The sequence below is a fragment of the Loxodonta africana genome, chromosome 19 (genome assembly GCF_030014295.1).
Source record: "Loxodonta africana isolate mLoxAfr1 chromosome 19, mLoxAfr1.hap2, whole genome shotgun sequence".
Taxonomy (NCBI): domain Eukaryota; kingdom Metazoa; phylum Chordata; class Mammalia; order Proboscidea; family Elephantidae; genus Loxodonta; species Loxodonta africana.
The window spans coordinates 10,274,418-10,296,461 of NC_087360.1; the positions used below are offsets into that span (position 1 = coordinate 10,274,418).

Here is a 22,044-nt window from a genome sequence, read left to right on the forward strand (position 1 = left end):
GTCTCTCCGGCTGCACACGTGCGCGCGCGCGAGCCCGCCCTCTTAGTCACGTGAGCCCCGACTCCGGGGTTTTCAGCTACGGTCTTCCTAGCTCGGGTTCCAGAAATCGGGCGTTATGGCTGCCGCCGTGCCCCGCGTGGCTTCTCTCTCCTCGCTGTTTCCACTCCTTCTGGGCCTCCTGCTACTCTCCGCCCCGCATGGCAGCAGCGGCCTGCACACCAAGGGTGCCCTTCCCCTGGATACTGTCACTTTCTACAAGGTAATGGGGGCGGGGGGCTTCGTGTAGGTGCAGACGGATCGCCTGGGCGAGATCGCACCCTGGGGGGACTGGGGGACTGGGGGACGGAGGCCGAGCAGGAGGTGGTCTGAGCCCTTAGCCGTGCGGTACCGACCATCCTGCGCCTTCCATCTTCCTAGTGGTCCGGCGGACCCAAGGCCGGGGGAGTATCGTGGCTACGGGATACACATGCTCCAGGGTACCTGCGCACCCTTGCCTTTGCAGCATTTATACTTATTTCTTCTATTGCAAAAGCTGTAAAGGCGCAGCGGCGGGAACCGGGTGCCCCTTTCCCTCATCTGTGGGGAGAGGGCGGTGCCAGGCGACATCCAATCCTCGAATCCCAAGTGGGAGTCCCTGAAGGCGGTGCGAGGCCCACGCCGCCGGGCTCCCAGCTATGGTTAGGCGAGTGGGGCGGTGGAAACTTGGCGAATTATTTATCGTGCACTCCTGCGCCCCTCTTCCCCTGGAATGGACTGCAGCCTGCTCTGTCTGCAGTATGCAAACAATGTTCACATATCCTGCGTGTCCTTGAAAAGTGCAAGCTTTTAGAATAGCTTCAATTCAGCCACCCTGGGAGCAAAATGAATGAAATTGGAGCGAAACATGCCAGGATTTGCCACCACCCCCCTCTCCATCTTTATAGAATTTTGGGTCCTGGCCTGGGTAAATGGTAATTGGAAATGTTGGCGCCTGATTACAGCACCGCAGTCCCAACCCCTCGCCCCCTGCACCTGTCTTTACCCGCTAGCAGCTTTTAACTTCCCCCATGAGATGGACAGGCTAAGTCTTGAGAGAGCCAGCGGTTTTATTTTCTTTTTTTGTACGCCCTGTGAGGAAGTGAAACCAAGATATGGAGCTCTAAATCTCTCAAGTGGTTGAACTCTTCCACATTTCAAAAGGGTTCCCTGTAGTGGATTTGACACCTGTGGCTAAGGCAAAGTTTCAAGAATTTAAAAGTGTAGGTTTGGCTGGTTGGTTGTTAGATGCAACCCACAGCACCCTATGCCTTGGGGGTGGCAAAGTGACACCCTTATACTCCCCTCCTGCCCCCAAACACATAGTTATGGGATCACATTACAGAGCAATTGTGGCTGTGAGGGAAACACTGCACCATAAATGAACAGAATTTTCTAATCAGCTCTCCATCTTTAGAGTTTCTCTGCTTTCACTCCTGAGCATTCCAGTAGGCTGTTCTCCACATGGTAGCCCAAGTACTACATGATCTGACCCTTGCTCCCATGTCCTAACCATTCTCTCCCTTGTCCCCTCTGCTCTAGCCACACAGACCTTCTTTGAATAGCCTTAGCTCATTACTGCCTCAGGGCTTTTGCACTGGCTGTTCCTGTGCCTGGAACATTCTTCGCTCCAGTCTTTGCAAGGGTGGTTATTTCTTATCATTCAGACTTAGATTAAATGTGAGCTCCTCAGAGTCCTTGCTTACACTCCATCCCTCCACCACCCCCCCATCTTTAAAGGGCCAGTCATTGCCTAGCACATTACTGTTTAATTTCTCTGTAGAGCACTTACCACTGATTTTTTTTTCCTTGTCTTTTTTTATTGTCTGTCTCCCACACTAGAATAGTACCTTGTGTATTTCTTACACTGATCATCTGCACAACCTAGCATGCTACCTGTCTCGTAGGAAGTGCTCAATAAATAATGTGTTGAATGAATGAACAAATGTTTTCTCCGTTCTCTTGCTAAATTATGTGCACTTCCACCACCACTGAACAAAAGGAGAGTTTCCTAGAGTTATCTTGTCCAGGGGCCTTTTCTGAGCTTTTCCTTTCAGTGATTTCCAACATCTTTTTTTCTTTCTTGCCCTTTACTGTCACCAGAATATCAGCTTCATGCGAAAAGGGGCCCTGTCTGTGTTCAGAGCACTTCGGACTGTGCCTGGCAGATGATAGGCTCTCAGTAACTTTCTCCTGAATGAACGAATGATGAATTCATCTGCGCTTTAAAGAAGCAAGGAGCCCTGGTGGTGCAGTGGTTAAGCGCTCGACTGCTAACCGAAAGGTCAGCAGTTTGAACCCACCAGCTACTCTGCAGAAGAAAGATGTAGTAATCTGCTTCCGTAAAGATTACAGCCTTGGAAACCCCATGGAGCAATTGTACTCTGTCCTGTAGGGTTGCTATGAGTCAGAATCAACTCGACAGCAACAGGTTTGGGGTTTTTTTGTTTTCTCTTAAAGAAGCAAGTTGCTGGTAGTGGTGGTGTTGGTTCCTCAAGAATGAGGCGAGGAGAGGGATTCCTAAAGCAGTAAAGAGATACAGACTGGGTAAAGGAACCAGAAAAAAATTCATTATGCAAGTGATTGGCCATTGAAACCATTCAGTTGCTAAGAATGGTGAAAAATAAAAGGTGGAGATCTGATGATGAATTTTATTCCCTAGTCCCAGGATAGGCCCCTAAGAGATAGGGATCCCGTGCTGTATTTTTTAAAAATTTCCCCCCGGGACATGTAGCCTCTGCCACCAAAGCCTGCGGGAGATCTGTTCATTCATCAAATATTTTTGGAGCGTCTGCCACACGCCAGGCATTGTTGAGCACTAGAGACACAGCAGAAAATAGGTCAGGCAAGGCCCTTATCCCATAAATGTACATTTTAGTAGAGGGGACAGACAAGCAGATAAGGATTTCAGAAACTGGTTAATACAGTGAAGAAAAGACAGCAGGATAATGTGATAGAATATGATGGAAGTGAAGCAGTGTTAGATGGTGTGACTGGAGAAGGACTCTCCGTGAGGAGGGGACATTTGAACTGAGACCTGAATGATAAAGAGACAGCCGTGGAAAGATCCCAGAAAAGTACATGCCAGCCTGCAGGGACAGCCAATGAAAAGGCCCTGAGTTGGGAACAAGTGTGGTGTGTTGAACTAAAATAAGGCCAATTGGGCCGAAGGGATGTGATCTGGTTTATATTTTAAATCTTCCCTTGTTTTTAGGCCCCTAGAGGTCATGTTTTATGGGGTCAGTGACCACTTAAAGATTATCTGTTCAGTGGCTCCTCCTCCTGCCCTGGGGTCCCTAAAACAGCAAAACCAAGCCCATTGCTGTCAAGTCAATTCTGACTTATAGCCACCCTATAGGACAGAATAGAACTGCTCCCTAGGGTTTCCAAAGAGCGGCTGGTGGATTCGGACTGCCGACCTTTTGGTTAGCAGCCAGGCTCTTAAACACTGTGCCACCAGGGCTCCCTGGGTCCCTAAGCAGTGTTAAATATTTTTAAATACCTAAAACCAAATGGATAGCAACACAAACAAGGACTAACAAAAATGTTAAGTTTCTTTGCTTTCCACTGGAATTATGTAGGCTTGGGGTAGGGACAGTGATCACAAAAAAACAAAATAATGACTACAACCAAAAGGTGTGGGGGGAAAGGAAGGTAATTATTATTAACCAAAGGCAGTCTGTTAGATAAAATCTGTGTTGGGTAGACTCCATTACGAAGACGTTGGGGTTCCTCAATAAGTTAAACATAAGGCACAGTAATTCCACTTCCAGGTATACACCCAAGAGAGTTGAAAGCATATTCAAGCAAATTCTCGTACATGAACGTTCATAGCGTCACTATGTACAATAGCCAAAAGGTAGAAACAACCCAGATGTCCATCGGCTGAGGAACAGATAAAATACAGTGTATCCCTACACCACCACTACCACTAGTAGCCATCGAGTTGGTTCCGACTCATGGCGGCAACCCTGTGTGTGTCAGGGTAGAACTATGCTCCGTAGGGTTTTCAGTGGCTGATTTTTCAGAAGTAGATGACTAGGCACTTCTGGGTAGACTTGAACCTTCAACCTTTCAGATAGCAGCCAAGCGCATTAAGCATTTGGACAACCCAGGGACTCTGATATTCAGCCATAAAAAGGAATTAAATACCAACATACGAGCTACAATAGAGATGAACCTTGAAAACATTTTGCTAAGTTAAAAAAAGCCAGTCACGAAGGACCACATACTGTATGATTCCCTTTACGTGAAATGTCCAGAATAGGCAAATCAATAGCAACAAAGTAGATTTCCAGGGGCTGGACAGGGGTGGGCACGGGATTTCCTTCTGGAATGATGAAAAGTTCTGGAACTAGGTAGTGATAATGATTGTACAACATTGTGAGTGTACTAAATGCCACTGAATTGTGCACTTTAAAAATGGTTTTTTTGTGAATTTTACAATGGGGGGAAAAAAATTAAGTCCCTGGCCCTGAGAGTTTAGGACCCAAAGATGTAGCCAAAGGGAACCACAGTCGGGGGGGTGGGGAGCGGGGGGTATTGTCCCAAGCCTGGCACCTCAGCAGTTTCCTGTCATCCCTGCTGAAATTTGTTGGGTTCCGACGCGGGGTTCCCTAGCCAGAGCTTTCTCCACAGTGCTAACACCTCCAGATTTTTTTTTGAGGGGGGAGGTTCAGCTTTCTGGTTCAGTGTTTACTAACAAAGTCCTCCTGGGATGGTGGGCACGACAGGGGCCAACGTAGGGTGTGCTGAGGTCTCCTCAGCCTTAATGAAAGGGTAACAGCAGGAGGAGGCCTAGATACAGCTATGTGTTTTATTCTAGCCAGTTACATGAGTCTTCGATCAGTGTGCGCAAGTACCTAGTGGGGTACCCGGCACATAGCATGCACTCACTTGTTAAATAAATCAATGGATGAGTGAATGAATATTAGTTGGTGAGAGTTAGTCTCCCTCATGGGCTTGGTTCCCGTGGTGTTTCTTAAATAAGGACCTCTTGGGAAGGGGAATTAGCCCCAAAGGTCCCGGGAACCCCCCACTTGCTCAGCTCTATGTACCCTCAGGTCATTCCCAAAAGCAAGTTCGTCTTGGTGAAGTTCGACACCCAGTACCCCTACGGTGAGAAGCAGGATGAGTTCAAGCGTCTGGCTGAAAACTCGGCCTCCAGCGATGATCTGTTGGTGGCAGAGGTGGGGATTTCAGGTATGGACAAGTCCAGGATAACTGAGGGGGGCAGAGAAGGAGGACACTAGGAGTAAATTCCCCAATTGCCCCAGTATAGGGGTACTCCCCAGTGCCTTTCCATCACAGCCACCCGTGAAGAGTATGAGTGGGCTCACGGTCTCTCAAGGAGTCAGGTGCCCATGGCAAGCTTAGCCTGAGCAGATCCTAGGAGCACAGAACCTCAGCTCAGCCTTGTGGGTGTTTAAGGGGAGGGAACCCCTCGTCTCTCATCTCTCCCCTTCCACTCCAGCCTAACATTAAATTTACAGCAAGAACTTTGAACCCTTCTTGCAGGGGTTTGTGGTCAGAGGGGGTGCCATGTCTCTTGGAGGACCCCATAGTTACCGCTTCTTCATTTCAGCTTTTGTGCCAAAACTCTTGAGGTTTTGGCTTTAGTTCACATCCACTAATCCAAAAGCAACGCTCAATCATAATGACAGCTTTAATAATAATAGTTGCCAATACTTACTTAGTGGTTGATAGTCCATAAAGATTTGCACAGATGTTACATTTTTAATCTACACCCGAGCTCCACCTGAGAAGTTAGATGGGTTATCTCCATGTTGTACTTGAGGAAAAGTGAAACTCAGGGAGCTTCAATGACTTGACTTGGGCTGTGGGGTAGGAGCGGCTCATCCAGAACGCCACCTGGGTGTTTATTCCCAAGTGCATTGGGTTCTCTACCAAGCTCACCTTCCTCCCAGCTAGGATGCCTTAGGGCCCATGTAAGCTCTCCAGGCTAGTTGGTCCACTTTGACTCAACTTTGAGTTAACTCCCTTGGGACTTTTAGGTTACTAATAATAGTAATTTCTAACATTTATCAGATGTTTACTGTGTGCCAGGTCACTGCTAATTGTGTTGTGCTGTTGTTTGTTTTTAACGTATATTTCATCCTGTGACAATTAATGAAGTACTATGGTACTATTACCCCCGTTTTTCAAAGGAAGATACTGATAAGAGTAACTTGCTCAAGATTGCTGAGCTGTTAAGTGGCAGAACTAGGATTGGAACCCCACCTACTAGACAGTAATTGGTGGTGCAAGAAACCAGTTTTCACAGCATCAGCCCTTGGGACTGCTACTGCCAGTTAGGGAGGGTGCAGCAAATATTAACAGTTACCACACTTACGTCTGTGCCAGGTCTCATGCCCATGTTCCCTCATTAGGTCCTCCCAGCTGTCATTGTGTGGCAGAGACCATATTTTTTACTTACTCGTGTTCCCCCTTCTCACTAAGCTCGGAGGTTTTGCACTTATAGTCCTTCCTGCCTGAGACACTCTGCCCCGATCTTCATGTGGCTGGCTTCTTGACATTCAGGTCCCTCAGCTCATGTCATCTCCACAGCAAGGACTTCCATGACCATCTGAAGTGGCCTGGTCACTGTGACATCACCCTGTTCTATTTTCATCATGGCACTAATACCTTATGTTCATTTTATTTGTTAATCTGTTTATTGTATCTCTTCTCATCCTTAGACTATAAGCTCCTTGAGGGCAGGGAACTTAATACTTTATCACAACTAGACCTGTAGTACCTAGAACAGTATCTGGCACATAGTGGGGATATAACACGTTTCCAGAAGAATCCCCGTTTTGCAGATTAGGAAGTTCAGAGAGGTTAACCAACTTGACGAAAGCCACATGGCTAGGAAGTGGGAAAGGAGGGATTCAAACCTAAGTCTGTGTGGGTGATCCTCAAGTTGAACCATTACACAGCCAACATTCTTCCCCTCAGCTCAGATAGGCCCCATAGCAATTTCCTGCCTTGGGTCCCCTATGGTCCTGCTCCCTCATCTCTGGCCTCTGTTCACAGATTATGGCGACAAGTTGAACATGGAGCTGAGTGAGAAATACAAGCTGGACAAAGATGACTACCCAGTCTTCTACCTCTTCCGGGATGGGGACTTTGAGAACCCAGTCCTGTACAGTGGGACAGTTACGTTTGGAGCCATCCAGCGCTGGCTGAAGGGACAGGGGGTCTACGTAGGTATGCCTGGTTGCCTGCCTGCCTATGACGCGCTGGCCGGGGCGTTCATCAGGGCCTCTGACAAGGAAGCACGCCGGGCCCTGTTGAAGCAGGGGCAGGACACGCTCGCGAATGTGAAGGAGACCGAGAAGAAGTGGGCAGAGCAATACCTGAAGATCATGGGGAAGGTCTTAGACCAAGGTGAGGACTTCCCAGCATCAGAAACGACCCGGATCACCAAGCTGATCGAGAAGACCAAGATGAGCGATGGGAAGAAGGAGGAACTCCAGAAGAGCTTGAACATCCTGACTGCCTTCCAGAAGAAGGGGGCAGAGAAAGAGGAGCTGTGAAAAGGCATTCCAGGGGTTATTGGGATGGGAGGGAAGAGTTAACTTGCTGGCTGTGAGACCCTTGAATAGTAGAAGAGGGTAATGGAAGAGGTGGTACTTGACCTGAAACATGAGCCCTGGGCGTGCCTGGACACTGATATGGATGTAACTGTGGTGTCGCAGGTCTGGGGATAGCTGGCACACCCACTCAGCTGGCTCTGAAATGCCCCCTCAGAAGGAATTGGTGCTATAAAGGAAAGTATACTGCCCAGGTCCCTGACAAGTGTAATTCTGATCCAATTAAAGTTTTAGTCTTTTGGTTAAGTGGACCTGAAGCCACTTGGTTTTCTTTTTCAAATGGTATTTTAGATTGTGACCTGCTTTTCCCTTTGAATTTATTTTTCAATATAAGCTGAGAGGGACTCCACTCTACCAGGGTAAATCCTACAGGGCAGTTCTTCCCTGTCCTATAGGGTCGCTATGAGTCGGAATCGACTCAATGGCAATGGATTTGGTTTGTTTGGCTACCAGCATGACAAACTATCCTGGTAACACTCTGGAAAGTTGTCCCACCTCAGGACTTACCTTTATTATTTTCCACTGTTATTCAGACTTGAGTGGATGGATTGTAGGTGCTAAAATTGCTCACCATCCACCAGAGGCTCTTTGTATCTAATATTTTCCATTAAAGATGGGCTCTCTGCATATGCCATATAAAACCCAGTCTCTTGTCACTTACCTCAGGTCGGATTCCTTTCCTCTACCTTTTAGCTTCTAAAATTAATATTGTGGCTCATGTGCTATTAAGGCTGTCGTGAAGACTATGGACTGGCTTCGCAGAACTGAACAAGCATATATAGTTTTAAGGGAATTTCCAGATTACCGGAAGCAAAGGAGACTCTGGATCCAACATGATCCAGGAACTTGCAAATTATCTCACATGGTGCCAAGAGTAATTTTAATTCACAAATGTTAGTTGCCGTCCGGTTGGCTCTGATTCATGGCGACCCCACGTACAAGAAACGTTACCTGGTCCTGTGCCATCTTCATGATAGTTGGCATGTCTGAGTCCGTATGTTGCAGCCATTGTGTAGTGTCTTCCATTCTAGGGGGCTCATCTTCCATCACTATATTTGACAGTAATCTCTTGTGCTCCATAGGATTCTCACTGCCAGATTTTCAGAAGCAGACTTGCAGGCCTTGCTAGTCTGCCGTAGTCTGGAAGCTCTGCTGAAACTTGTCCACCAGCGGTGATTCTGCTGGCATTTGAAATACCATTGGCATAGCTTCCAGCATTATAGCAGTACACAGGCCACCACGATACAACAAACTGGTGGAATTTACAACTAGTCCTTGGTAATCGGCACCACAAAAAAAAAAAAAAGTTGGTGTTGGAATAGCATTAGGGAGATTGATTTTTCAATAGAGAACCAAGTTAGAATCTGGGAATTTGAACATAGCCATCAAGCCTTTGTGGGATGGTGTGGGAAGACCTGGATTTTAGTTCATTTCCTGAGTGCTTAGAATGAATCTTATGCAGGAGACTTGGATCCCAACCCTTACCCCACAGGGTGGGCTCCTAGGTAGCCTTGTCTGCAATAGCTACTGTCCTCTTCTATGTGAAAAAACAGTACAGTATCTGGGTCCTAACCCACATTACTGGGATATATGGCCGCTGGAACTCAGAGGTTCTGTGCTCTTCAAGCACACAGTTGTAGGAATCCCACAGATCATTTTTATAAGGGAAATTTGGCTCATGGTAACGTGCCCTCCGCTCATGACTATGAAATACATGTCTGCATCAAGGCAGTGACAGCACCTGAAAACAGGCAATGTGAAAAAGTAAAATCCTGACCCTATCTTTCAGGGAAAGTTAGGAATGGCAGTGCGTTATAAAAGGTACTCACCTTTTGTTAAGGGAAAGAGTAATGTTGGGATGGAGTTAATTCATAACTGAAGGAGCAGGCTAAGATTTTTTCAGGGCTTAAAAGGATTTAACATGACAGGAGAAAGAAAACTAGGAGAGGAAGAACAAGCCGCTCTTCTTTTTGCTGTACTGCTAACGTGTCTGAGTAAATTTTGAATCTCAGCGTGTGGGTTCAAGCACCCTTGGATGGTTCATGTCATCAGCCTGCCTGAAATCCTCCAGTGACTTCCCAGGGAATTTAGAATAAAATCTCATTCCTTCCCCTGGCTACAAGGTTCTGACTGGTCCAACCCCCCCCCATAGCTGCTATCTCAATCCCTGCCACTCTCCTTGATTCACTGTACCCCCCCCACTTGATCCCCTTGGTCAGTAGCTGCAATATGCTGAGCAATATCCTGCCTCGGGGCCTTTGCACCTGCTTTCTTTTGTCCATGGCGGACTCCGCGTCCTCCAGGTCAGATCTCAACACTAGAGAGATCTTCTAAAGGGACCCTAGGCACACACTAAGGAACTCAGATGGCGCAACGGCAAGCGCTCAAGGTTGGCAGTTTGAACCCACTCAGCAGGTGGAACTCATACAGTGGCTCCATGGGAGAAAGACCTAGAGATCTGCTCCCATAAAGATTATAATGTGGGAAACCCTATTGGGCAGTTCTACTCTGTCCCATGGGGTTGCCACGAATCGGAATCCACTTGAAGGCACCCAATGACAACAACAGGCATGCTCTGGTTTACTTTCTTAAACGGCACTTAATTACAGTAATATTTTTATCATCTCTCCCCTACCTCTCTGCCACCACATTGGGTCTCATTTACCATTCTATCAGCAGAGATCTGGCACAAAGTAAATGCTCAATATATATTTGCTGAATTGATTTTTTTTTGTATGCAGGTGAAGGAGCCCTGGTGGCACAGTAGTTAAAGTGCTTGGCTGCTAACCAAAAGGTTGGTGATTTGAACCTACCTTCCACTTCACGGGAGAAAGGTGTGGCAGCCTGCTTCCGTAAAGATTACAGCCTTGGAAACCCTGTGGGGCAGTTCTATTCTGTCCTATAAGTTGCTATGAGTCGCAACTGACTGAATGGCAGTGGCTGATTTTTGTTTTTTGGGTTTTCTTAATATACAAGGGACGACTTTGAAACAAAAAAGACTGGTGCCCTTGTAATGAAAAATTTACAAATATTAAAATTTTGCTGGGGATATAACACTCAATACAAAATAGAGATGAGTTACGCTATTTAGAAGGTTGTGGCTTCTAAAAATCTGAACAAAAATGAACCAGGCAGAAATGCCAACTCGAAGTGAAACTGTTTATATAAATTAACCCATCCAGTTTATGCTTCACTTAATTCTGAAGAAGGAAGAATATATACTTCCCATATTAATAAATCACATCAAATAATTAGGAAGAGTTTCAATAACAAGGCCATAGATACATTGAAACCCCTTTTTGTATTAAAAGTTGAAAGACAAATCCAGATTGAACATAGTGATTGCAAAATATAATGCAATTTTGAAGAATTAAAATTATGAAAATATACAAAATTGATGGGCAACACAGCTAGGCATTTGTACATTTTCCATTCCGTGGAGAACACTAAAAATTTCTCTACCTTTTATCCACATCAGATAAATGATCTAAACCAAATATTTGCTTTGGAGTATCTTAACTTAGGATCTCAGTAGTATAAAAAGCAATAATTTTTCAGTCTGTAAACAGTAGTTGTGTTTTTTCTCTTTGCTATTTTTTTTTTAAATATCAATCTGTCACACAAAAACAAAACAAAAAAACCCACACAAACCAAAAAAATAGCAGCAGCAGCAGCAATGGGTTATTTGGGAATTATCTTCAAATACCAATGACATACGATTGCTGGGAGAGGGTCCTTTTTACTCATGTAAGAATATATATATATATTTTTTAACTGTACACAATGTATAGTGCATGACAGTTTCCAAAAGAACAGATCAATAAAAGATATTGGCCATTTCTGCGTAATTTCATTCTTTTTACAATTATCTCAAAATGTAAGAGGTTGGATCTAATTGAAATGCTACATTTAGTAGGAAAATCAGCAAGTAACAAAGGAAGCATACCTCGACGTTAACATTATTTGTCATTAAAACCAGTAAAGGTCCCAGATGCCACCAGGCAGGAGACTGGTTAGGTAGACCACTGGAGTCACGCACTGTCCCTGAGGACCAAAGCCAGCCCACTGGGCGCACACATGCTAGATGGATCATGGTCAGTTGATAGACTTGTCTCAGAGAATACAGTATTTCTATGTACAGTACTTTCTGGGATATTCAAAGAAACATTTCAGGAACACATGCCATACACACACACACCCATACACACACACACAGTTCCATCTAAATAGGCCATAGCTTTATGAGATAATGATATGTTGCCATTAAATTATAGTCAGAATCAGAATGTTCAATTCATCTTGTTCAAGAGTGTTCCTCCTTTGGAGTGGGGTATGTGACAGCTGTGGCTACCAGTTAGCGGCAAAACTGCTTGTTTTAATTACTTGTTGAACTCAGATTTCCAACAACTCTTATTTTTAAATTTTCAAAAAATTTCCTTCGAAGTCTGAACAATTACTAATCGCCATACCAAATTGTGAATCTAAGAAAGTCAAGATGAGGAGACAAAATCCAATTGCTTTGCAGAGACTTTCCAGCTGTCTTGCGATTGCTTTTAAAAGAAAACATACTGCACTTCATGGGAGCAGTGAGCTGGGAAGACTTTTAAGGTCTTCAAGACCAATCTGCCATCAGATGCTTGAATTTCCTCATCAAATTCATTTCCTTGCTCTTACAGAATTACTTTAAGCAAAACTTGAGTAACAAAATCCAAAAATGGAAGGGGAGATTCAAACACAAAGAAAAGTGATGAAAGCAATTGTATAAAATCATGTAACATTTTCAAGAACAATCTGTATCTTTTCTCTCAGACCAACCTCTGATGCTACAGTCTTGGCGACCTCTAAGTGAGCAAAATAAACGCCGCCCTGGTGTACTTCTCAAGTTTGAAAAAAGGAGACTGAGCATTAAACCCATAGGATGACATTTCTTTTGCCAACCCAAAACTTAAAACCTGAAGTCCATAATATACATTCCTATTCCTTCCTTCCCAAGCCCCTTAGTTAAAAACACTAAAGTACTAAATCTTAATTTTCAAGTGTGTGTATACACACATATATACACACACATACATATATGTATATGCACATACATATATAATTCATAAGTCAGTTGCAGTATATGACTCAAGAAACCAATGAAATCAGTATCATACTTGCCTGCATAAATTATGTACACCTCTCTTCTTTAAGGAAGTGATTTCCATCTTTCCCAAATGGATGAAAGACAGCAGGCTAGTCCTCAGCAGGCTCACACTAAGTGCTCTGCGCTGCTTTCTCCTCTGAACAGCTGTCAGTTAACAGAAGCCTGTCTTGCTGCCCTATGCTTGCTTTAGCTCTCACAGGAGCTAGGATGAGGATGTCCTGGCTACCACGTCTATCAAGCCACAAAACGAGCACCTGTGGTCGTCTAAGTGGCGCCCTTCAATAGCAGGTGCCGGTCCCCTCAAACAGTGCGCTTATGCCAAATCTCACCCTGAGGTCCTCTGTGCGCCTGCCTTAGGCTCAGGGGGAGCCAAGCAGCTGAGGGAACCTTCAAAACTAACCTGTTCCTATGGAAAGAGGGCCTTCTCCCAGTCATGGTCCCCCCATGTCCTGCTTTCTGCTTCCTCAGGCTTGAGGGCCAGACCAAAATTCCCACTGCTATAATGGAAAGGCCATTCAGCCACTCTGAGGCTGATGCTTGATGCTTTATGTTTAATTTCTATTGCTGCTTTTATAGTGTCCCCCCGCCTCCAGATATTTCTGGTGATGGGAGGGAAGAAGAAAAGTGGGGCTCTCTTGTGACTGCATATGCATATGAACATTTATAAAAAGTGGTCAAACCCACATGAGGGTCCTGTTCTGGTTTATATACAATAATTTAATCAGTTGTATGTATTTCATACCTAAAAAAAATTAATTCACGATCAAAGTCCTTCATGCATTTTATGAGGAAGTTCTGGATTAAAATGATGGTCAACCAGACGTAGCTTTTGCCTGGAAAGATGGCATCTTTCTCTGTTGTGGAGTCATCAATGCTTGTGGTTCACACGTCCTTAAATTTTTATTTTCTTTGTGGTCTCCAGTCTTTTTTTCAGCAGCTCCCCAATTTCCAGAAGTGAGTGCAGATAACTGCTCTGTACCTTCCCTTGCACAGTCTTTGAAAATTTTCTTTCTTCCTAAAAAGGAGACAGAAGAATGAGCGCTCAGAAATTATTCCCAATTCCTAAAAGTTAAAATTACCATTACCTTTGGTCTCACCGCAAACTCATTCAGAACTTATTTTTGGTTTCATAAAATACAAAGACTTAAGCCCATCACAGATGTCTATTTTTCCACGTGATTTTTCAATGAGACTCTGTCACTTTAGCATCATTATTCTTCCGAGTAACCTTTGTTCTAAGTTACATGAAGTAGAGAAACTGAGATTTTTGATTTCTAGTTTTCATCAAGAAAAAAGGTATTACTAAGTAGTTTGAACATCGAGTCACTATTGTGTTATAAGCTGTATAAAGTGAAAAAAAAAGTTGAGGTTTCTGATTATTTTCATAGAAAAGAAAGTAGGGATTTATTACTTCCTTATTTGGACATCATCACAGCCGTTTATTAAACTCATCAAATTTACCAACTTCATCTTTTCCAGTTACAATATTGACAAGTCTCCCTCCATATTGACAAAGTCCATGGATTCAAGAGGCCGAACAATTTAAAAAAAGAAAAGACCAAAGCTTTGCTGCCTAACTCAAATACGTGAGTTAAATATTTACTGCCACATTTGACCTGTGGTAGAAGCCACTAAAAATAAAAAAGAGGGAGTATTCAAACATAGAAAAGAGGTTGGCTGGGAACTGGTTAGGTGTACCTGAAACTGGCAGTACTGCAGAGCCCAGGGCTGCAGTGACAAACCCAGTGAGCACATATTATGATCCAACGATACCGCTGCTTGAGAGCTAATCTTCCTTAGAAAACAGTATGTGCACTAGGAGGCACGTGCCAATACATTCCAGGCAGCGTTGGATGTAAAAGCAAATCTACAGACATAACCTAAAATGTCCAACTGCTGTGGTGTATTCCTATTCTGAATGCTACACAGCTGCTAAAAAGAACAAGGGTGCATCAACCTAAACAGACTTCTTGAATATAGGGTTACTGGCGGGGAGCGGGCAGGGAGCCAAGCTACAGAATAAGAATGCATCATTTACTTTTTAAAAATTACAACATAATACTGTGTATTTTCTCTCTGAGTGTAAGAGCTCAGAAAAAGGTTTTCACACAAAACCAATTTCAGCGGATACCTCTGGACTGGAGGGGTAGTCCAGAGACATTCACAATGTTTAAATTTGGCAAGGAAAGAAGGAAAGAAAAAAAAGGCAGGACCCTAATGGAAACTCAGTTGAAGGCAAGTAAGGTTTTGTTTTACCCAAAAGACAAGTAGTACCCAGCCCTATACGGATCCTCCATGAGTCGGAGCTGACTCCGTAGCAACTAATAACAACAGCAACTGCTTTATTTAACCTTCACTATAATCCCATCATCTCCATTTTACAGATAAAGAAACTGAGGTCCAGAGAGGTTAAGTGACTTTCCCAAAGACAAAAGCCAAGGATAGAGCCAGGGCTTCTTATAATAATATGAAAATCACTGTTTTCATAATAATATTATTATTTCACAAATAATACTTCAGAGAGTAGTACAAAGTAAAGGATAATCTCTCGAATGCTCAGAATGAGAACTTTTACTCTGTACTTTAGGAGGCAGACAGATGTTGTAACAAGAACCATCCCTCATTTGTCTCAACGCTAGCCCATCACCCCTGTGCCTGCCAGTCCTTCCCTCATACCACATGCTCTGGCTCTGCTGGGTGACTCACAGCACCTGCACAATTCACCTTCCTGCCTCTATGCTTCTGTACCTCCCTCTGCTCGGGATTCCTTTCCTCCATTCCAGTCTGCCTGGTGAAAACGTAATCCTCACTATATTCCCATTTAGCCCAGCATTCAACAGGAAGTGAGCTCGATAATCACCTGCTTATTGAAAATCCCCAAGATCCCCAGCAAAGCCCAACCGCGTGAAGCAATGTGACATTCATTCAAGTTTACGGTCTTTAAGGTACCTTGTTTGTTGTTTTTAATGGGTACTACAATTCTGAATTTTTGTTTTTCTACAGTATTCACAAAAGGGGATGGGATTCAGAGTAGAGAATGAGTTGGGCCTTGGTCTAAAAGGTAAAAAGCTAAACAGCTCCAAATCTACTATAAATCGCCAGATTTCTTGTTATGTAAAAGTGTTACAACAAGACGAGCAAGTGTCTCTCCTTTTAAAGTGGACTGGAAGCGCGAGGTAGGAGGCAGGAATTCTAGGACATACTTATCTCTAAAGGGTTCAGTTACTGGCCCTTTACTGGGTACCCAAGTGCCCGGAATTCATAAAGGCTAATGGCAGGTACAAAATGTTATACAAATACAGAGGAAGAGGTGGGGAGATATAGAGGGGGCAGGAAGGGTTATGAATACAGCCTTGAAGAGGAAGAAGGATTGACAAGACTAGAGTTGGAAGGAAAGAATATTGAGGGCAAAGAGTCTTCCTGTCTGATGGGCTCCATTTTCTTCACGTACTAGAAAACCAAATTACATGGTTTGTATTGGTTAAGGTAGATGTTGGGGATCTGTTCTCACAGGTGGCCTTACAGAGTTCTAATTTATATCACCAATGAACAGCTTTTAAATCAATGATTTTCTCAACTATTTTTGAAATTATTAATAAGAGAAGCATTTGACATTGATAAACAATTCCATCGTTCTGGATGGTGGGATAAAGACTGATTAGGGGATGGTAACAGGGAGATGCTATTCTCTACTTTCTAATTCTCTTGTAATGAACATACGTTTTGTGTGCAATGAAATGCTACAGCGCTGTTAAAAAGAATAAAGGAGGTAAGTACTCATATGTAATAATCTCTTAGATATTAAATGCAAAAAGCAAGAAACAAAACAATGTGCTCAGCATGCTGTCATTTTTATCTATAGACGGGGGATGGGAGGCAGGGAGATATAGAGACTTATAGGCTTCTACATGGATTATCTAATTCAGCAAGATTGTACCAAAAACCACCGGTAATAGTGGTTGCTTCTTGGAAAGAGAACTAGGGAACTGGTGTTAGGATAGAAGAGATACAGTTCATTCCGTCTTCTTTCTTTACTCTTCGGATTGTTTTTTTACCATATGCATATTTTACCTTTTCAAAACAATGTGATGCTTTTAAAAAAGAGAGAAAATATTAAAAACTTAAATAATCCATCAATTAGTACTTCTCGTCATCACTGAAGTAAGTATGAAAACAGCTGAATATAGAGCTTAACTGGCTAAAACCAAACTTCACACGTATGAACACGTCTGCTTTTTCCCTGCATCTTGAAAGTATGATGGATTTCCTCTGGTGCTCAAAACACAGACAGTATTAATTCTACTTCCACCAATTCATCATGTTGGCATTAGTTTTCCTAGGAAAAGAATACCCCCAAAAACATATAGAAATGAGAAGGAAGTAGGGGGAGACCTCCACCAACAAAAAAAAACTACTGCTAGGTACCTTCCAATTACAAGTCCTATAAGGAGAGAATGACAATTGAAAATTAACTTGTCCTTGTGACAGAGATAAAAACATTGAATATCTATATATAACTTATTGCCACTAGCATACAATCTCTTACCGGTGAGAACGAAGTGTCTTCTAAAATAAGTTCTTCAAGTTTAAGTGCAATTAGATGTGTTTCAAGCCCTTTAATATGATCCACAACATTGGAAATTAAAGTCTGAAGACCAGTAACATAGTCTTGGAAACTGGTGAAGACAGGTGGCTGGGGAAAAGATTTTTAAAAAATGTTGAAAGATTATCAAACATATTTCCTGTGCTTACATGTAGCTATGCCAGTAACTTCATGCTCTAGCATTACTTAAGGCCGGCAACAATAACAGGAATGGATACAGTTTCAAACCAAGGTGAAGTTAACTGACAACAAAAACTGCTAACTCAGCAATTATGATACCCCAGCTGCTCACGGAGATGTTTTTTAAATATGAAAAACCAATAGAAACTGAAGATGAGCAATCATTAGTAAATATCTTAACTGGCCATTACTCAACTTAGGGCTAGAAATCACCTGGAACATGAAAGGAGAGGAGTGGAATGAAGACTTTATTTTACTCTCTCCAGATGTTAACAGGGAATACAAACTGAATATTCTAAGTTCAAACAGAAAAATTAATGGGGAGAATTTGTGCCAACAGATATGAGAGTACAGTAGGAGGTTAAAGTAACACTGGGTGGTGCTGGTATATAAGTAAACTGACAAAAAGTGAAAGGAAATAAGTCCTGAAATGGACCCAAGGACCTATGGGAATTTAAAAGGTGGCATTTCAAAACAGGTTTCAAGTAGGTCAATGAATAAATGGTGCTGGGATAACCAGCTAGACATTTGGAAAAAATAATGCCAGCTCATTACCCTCATTTCTCCTATGAAAATTAATTCCAGATAGGTTAAATACTTAAATATAAAAAAATCCATCAAAGTACCAGAGGAAAATATAGGTGATGACTTCTGCAATGATGAGCTGGAAAGGCCTGGACATGACACTATACTAGAAAAACCATTAAAAGCCACTACCTTGTTCTTTAAAAAATTACTACATGATGGCGAGGGGAGTAGGGGGAGACGAAAGTTAAGACAAATGACAAAACTAAAAAAATAGGCACCATGTATGACAGAGGATTAATAATACTATTATGTTAAGAACTCAATAACCCAAAATACATCAAAATATTACTACCCTACTATAGGCAACTTAGGCTAAGAGAGGAACAAAAAATATACCAAAGAAATTCAAGAACCATATGAAAGCATATGATACAATTAAAAAAAAAAAGCCATATAAACATAAGGGAAGAACTAGCCTATCAACTAGTAAGGCAGTTTTCCCCTCAAGAAGTCTGTCTTCTGTGAAGGTTCAACATCAATAAAAACCAAGCAAATGCAGATTAGAAAAACGGGGTATCAATGTTTGTCTATCAGATGGGCAGAGGGTACAGGCACACTCAACACTGCTGGGGGTTGGGGGGTGAGGGGTGTAAACTCCTATGATCTTTCTACAGGATGAATTGATCAATATGTACCAAAAGCCTTAAAAATGTGTATATAATTTAATTCTAAGAGATATCCTAAGGAAATCATATTATAAATTCATCTTCGTGAATGTCTATATTTTAATAACAGCACTATTTATCATATTTAAAAAAGCATCAGAAGCAATCAAATATTCATCAATAAGAATAAATTATGGTATATTAATACAATAAGACGGTATATAGCCATTAAAAGTAATAGGCTAGATCTGTATTTACAGACATGAAGAGATGTCCAAGAAACCTATACAGAAAAACAAAACAAAAACTAAGAAAAGGCACGTTGCAGAACTTGCCAGATAGCAAGATCCCGGTTTCTAAAATGTTAGCAGTGGTTATTGCTGGTTGGTAAGAACATGAGGAATCTTCACTTTATTCAAACCTTTATTGGTTACTTTGATAACTGGAAAAACAGGAAGGTCATTCTCACTTTTGGAAGTTAGAAAAATAACAAAATACCCCCGCTCTCAAAATCCAAATACCAGAAAGCTACTTGACAAGTTCCAAGGCAGGCTTTCCTTAGAAGGGAGAGCGATAGAGCAACTCAGACCTACGCCTCAAACTTTACATTTATGATCTGTTCAATTTTCTTGACCAAAGAAAGGGAAAGTGAAATTTCCCTTATTTAGTCCCCCACCTGAATCTAAGTACCCTTTGTTTTTAAATGAATGGTAACATTCAGCACAGTGTCTAATCTAGAGAACTCCTCAATTGTTACTAAACTGAACTGTTCAGAAATTTTACTACTAAAAGGATCGACATCTACTAAAAGCATCAACATCTGCAAATGATACTGGTTACTATGTTGCTATAAGTCAGAATCCACCAAAGGCAATGGGTTTGGTTTGGCTTTTGGTTTACTGTACTGCTATTAAAAAAGAAAAAAACCAAACCCAGTGCCGTCGATTCCAACTCATATTGCTATAGTGGGCCAAAATTTGGCATTGATAATGATAGGATAAACTCAATAATAAAACAGCTTGTCAAGTGCTGTAATAAATTCTAAATAACCTTCCTTGTAAAAATGATAAATTATGTTAACGTTTTACACATTCAAAAATTAAATCAGTAAAGATGGGGGAAATGCTGAAATTAAATACAAACAGAAATACATGAACCTTATATATCACATTGATAACACAATGTGTTTAAATCCAGTGTATTTACACAGTATCTTCCCGAGTATATTCACTGGAATATACTCTAAGGACTAGAAAAAAACTGCAAAAAATTTGAACTTTGTTTAGTGAGTTTATTATAGGAACTCACAGTGGAACTGTTACAGTAATTCCAAAACGATTTAGCATTTATTGCTAAAAAAAAAAAAAACAGCAAATGAGTAAAATATTGACAGTGTTGGACATCAGAGTCTTCACTCTGAGACAATTAAGCTACAAATATGGAATGAGGGAAGCAGTGGAAAGGAGAACACTGTGATGTTGGGTTGAAATTGGAAGTATCGGTAAGAATTCATGTATGTATGTATGCATAACTAAATTTTTTTAGCTCTCGCCACTGACATGACCTGTAAGCCAGGAAACCCCAATAGCAACAAGCACATCTAGCACCCAGACCTTGGTTTCAAATTACCATTCCCCAGAAAAGGAACCAGAGCTCAATGGGAAAATATGGCTGGTTTCGGGTCTTCGAGGGGAAAGTACAAATGCTTGGAGCACATTGGTTGTCCTAGAAATAAGGGCTCAAAAGCTGATGAGGACATGTTAAAGTACAGAAACCAGCTTAAAGTGGCTCCCATTAGCCAAATTTGGGTCAATATGAGTATCCAGAAGAAAAATAATGATTTATAATAAAGTGAATTTAAAAAATGAGCCCATGGTGAGACTCAAATATATATATATATTTTACACATTTAAAAAATATATGAATGAAAGAGGGTTGGGAAAGCCCTATTTTACAGAACGCCCGCTAACAAATAATAAAGGATTGCCGGAATTAGAAAAGCACCATTTTGGAACTACGGATGTAATGAGCGATTCAATGGACACTAAAACCACTGGGTGAAAGGCCGGTGGGGAACAGGATATTCACAGTCTCAAAGCATCACCCTATAGATTACTTATTAATTATAGAGGGAAGTCTTTTACAATGAAGAAATCTAGTAGACACTGCCATAATTTAAGAAAGAGAGAAAGAAAAAGCTGGGGGATAGGGGAGGAGGCTAGAAAATGTATACTAGGATCTTAAACATGCAGGGAAACAGGAAAAAGAAAAAGCAGTAGCTGCCAGACTGTTACTTGTGTTTTTTTCTGTTATTACCATGATGATGCTGGTTTCTTTTTTCTTCTTTTTCTTCTTCTGCAAATTTAATTTGTATGGTCGCAGGACACTCTCACAATAACTGGACACCCAAAGGATAATAGAAATAGTCTAAGGGGGAAAAATGCAAATTCGTCAATAAGGATTACAGTAGAGACACCTCTCATGAACAGTTAAAGGCAATGTATTAAACAGCGAAATTCTGTCAGTTGTTCTATGCAAATCTTTTCAATTTCTCTGCCAAATCCATCCTCCACGCTCCGATTTCTACAGTCACCACACTGATTCAGGCCTTCCTTAATCTCTTGCTCAGAATATTGTGAGAGCCTAAGTCTTTATCCCTTCTTCTGGCTTTACCAGCTCTAAATCCATCCTCCACCGAATCCAGTTCCCTGATGCTTCCCTGTAGGAAGCAGGGAGCCATTAATATCCTTTTCACTCAGTGAAAAGTCCAAATTTCTAAGCATGGAATCCAAAGGTCCTTTACAATATACCTCTCCCCAGCCACCTCTCCAGCCAGGTAAGATACTGTCTCGGCTACAAACCTTACCTTAAATGTATGTGAAGAAATCTCCCCAGTTGGTTACCACATATCCTGCTTTGTAATTACTTAGCCGTTTACTTGTCTTTTTCTATACTGCATTGTATGCACGTACACGTATGTGCAATTAGTACTCAGTCGCTCACTCAGTCACGCAATAATTATGTTAGGCATGTACAATGTGCCAGTCACCTGAACAGAGTATGTGGCCTTCAGGAAGCTTACAGATTAGCAGGAAAAGAAATATAAACAAACATGTGGCAGAAAGGGAAGAAGCTGGATTAGCCTACTCTTCTTTCTAGCTGAAAGACAGAAGGAAGGTTGGCTACATCAGCTCCAGCACTCCCCTCCATCATGCAGACTCTCTGTAATTTCTCAACAACAGCAAGGACACATGAAAGAGGACAGAGGAATTAACTTAAAATACATGTAGAGGAAACAGAGCTAGATTTGGATTA

General features: G+C 42.2%; 2 protein-coding genes across 3 annotated transcripts in view; one reads left to right on the forward strand and one right to left on the reverse strand.

The window, feature by feature from the left end:
- Nucleotides 1-26: 26 nt before the first annotated feature.
- On the forward strand, nucleotides 27-7,861 carry ERP29 (endoplasmic reticulum protein 29). Its single transcript, XM_003420313.4, has 3 exons — nucleotides 27-259; nucleotides 5,079-5,217; nucleotides 7,051-7,861. Exons 1-3 carry the CDS (start codon nucleotides 116-118, stop codon nucleotides 7,551-7,553), a joined length of 786 nt encoding a protein of 261 aa, XP_003420361.1. The 5' UTR covers nucleotides 27-115; the 3' UTR covers nucleotides 7,554-7,861.
- A 3,586-nt stretch (nucleotides 7,862-11,447) lies between these two features.
- The window catches only part of NAA25 (N-alpha-acetyltransferase 25, NatB auxiliary subunit), a 62,719-nt gene continuing 52,122 nt past the window's right edge, over nucleotides 11,448-22,044 (reverse strand). For both annotated transcript variants that reach the window (XM_064272222.1, XM_003420314.4), the window contains 3 exons: nucleotides 21,046-21,156; nucleotides 17,300-17,446; nucleotides 11,448-13,768 (listed from right to left, as the gene is read on the reverse strand). In XM_064272222.1, coding sequence (XP_064128292.1) covers nucleotides 13,646-13,768; nucleotides 17,300-17,446; nucleotides 21,046-21,156 — 381 coding nt within the window. In that variant the 3' untranslated portion in view covers nucleotides 11,448-13,645. The remainder of the gene's footprint in view (nucleotides 13,769-17,299; nucleotides 17,447-21,045; nucleotides 21,157-22,044) is intronic.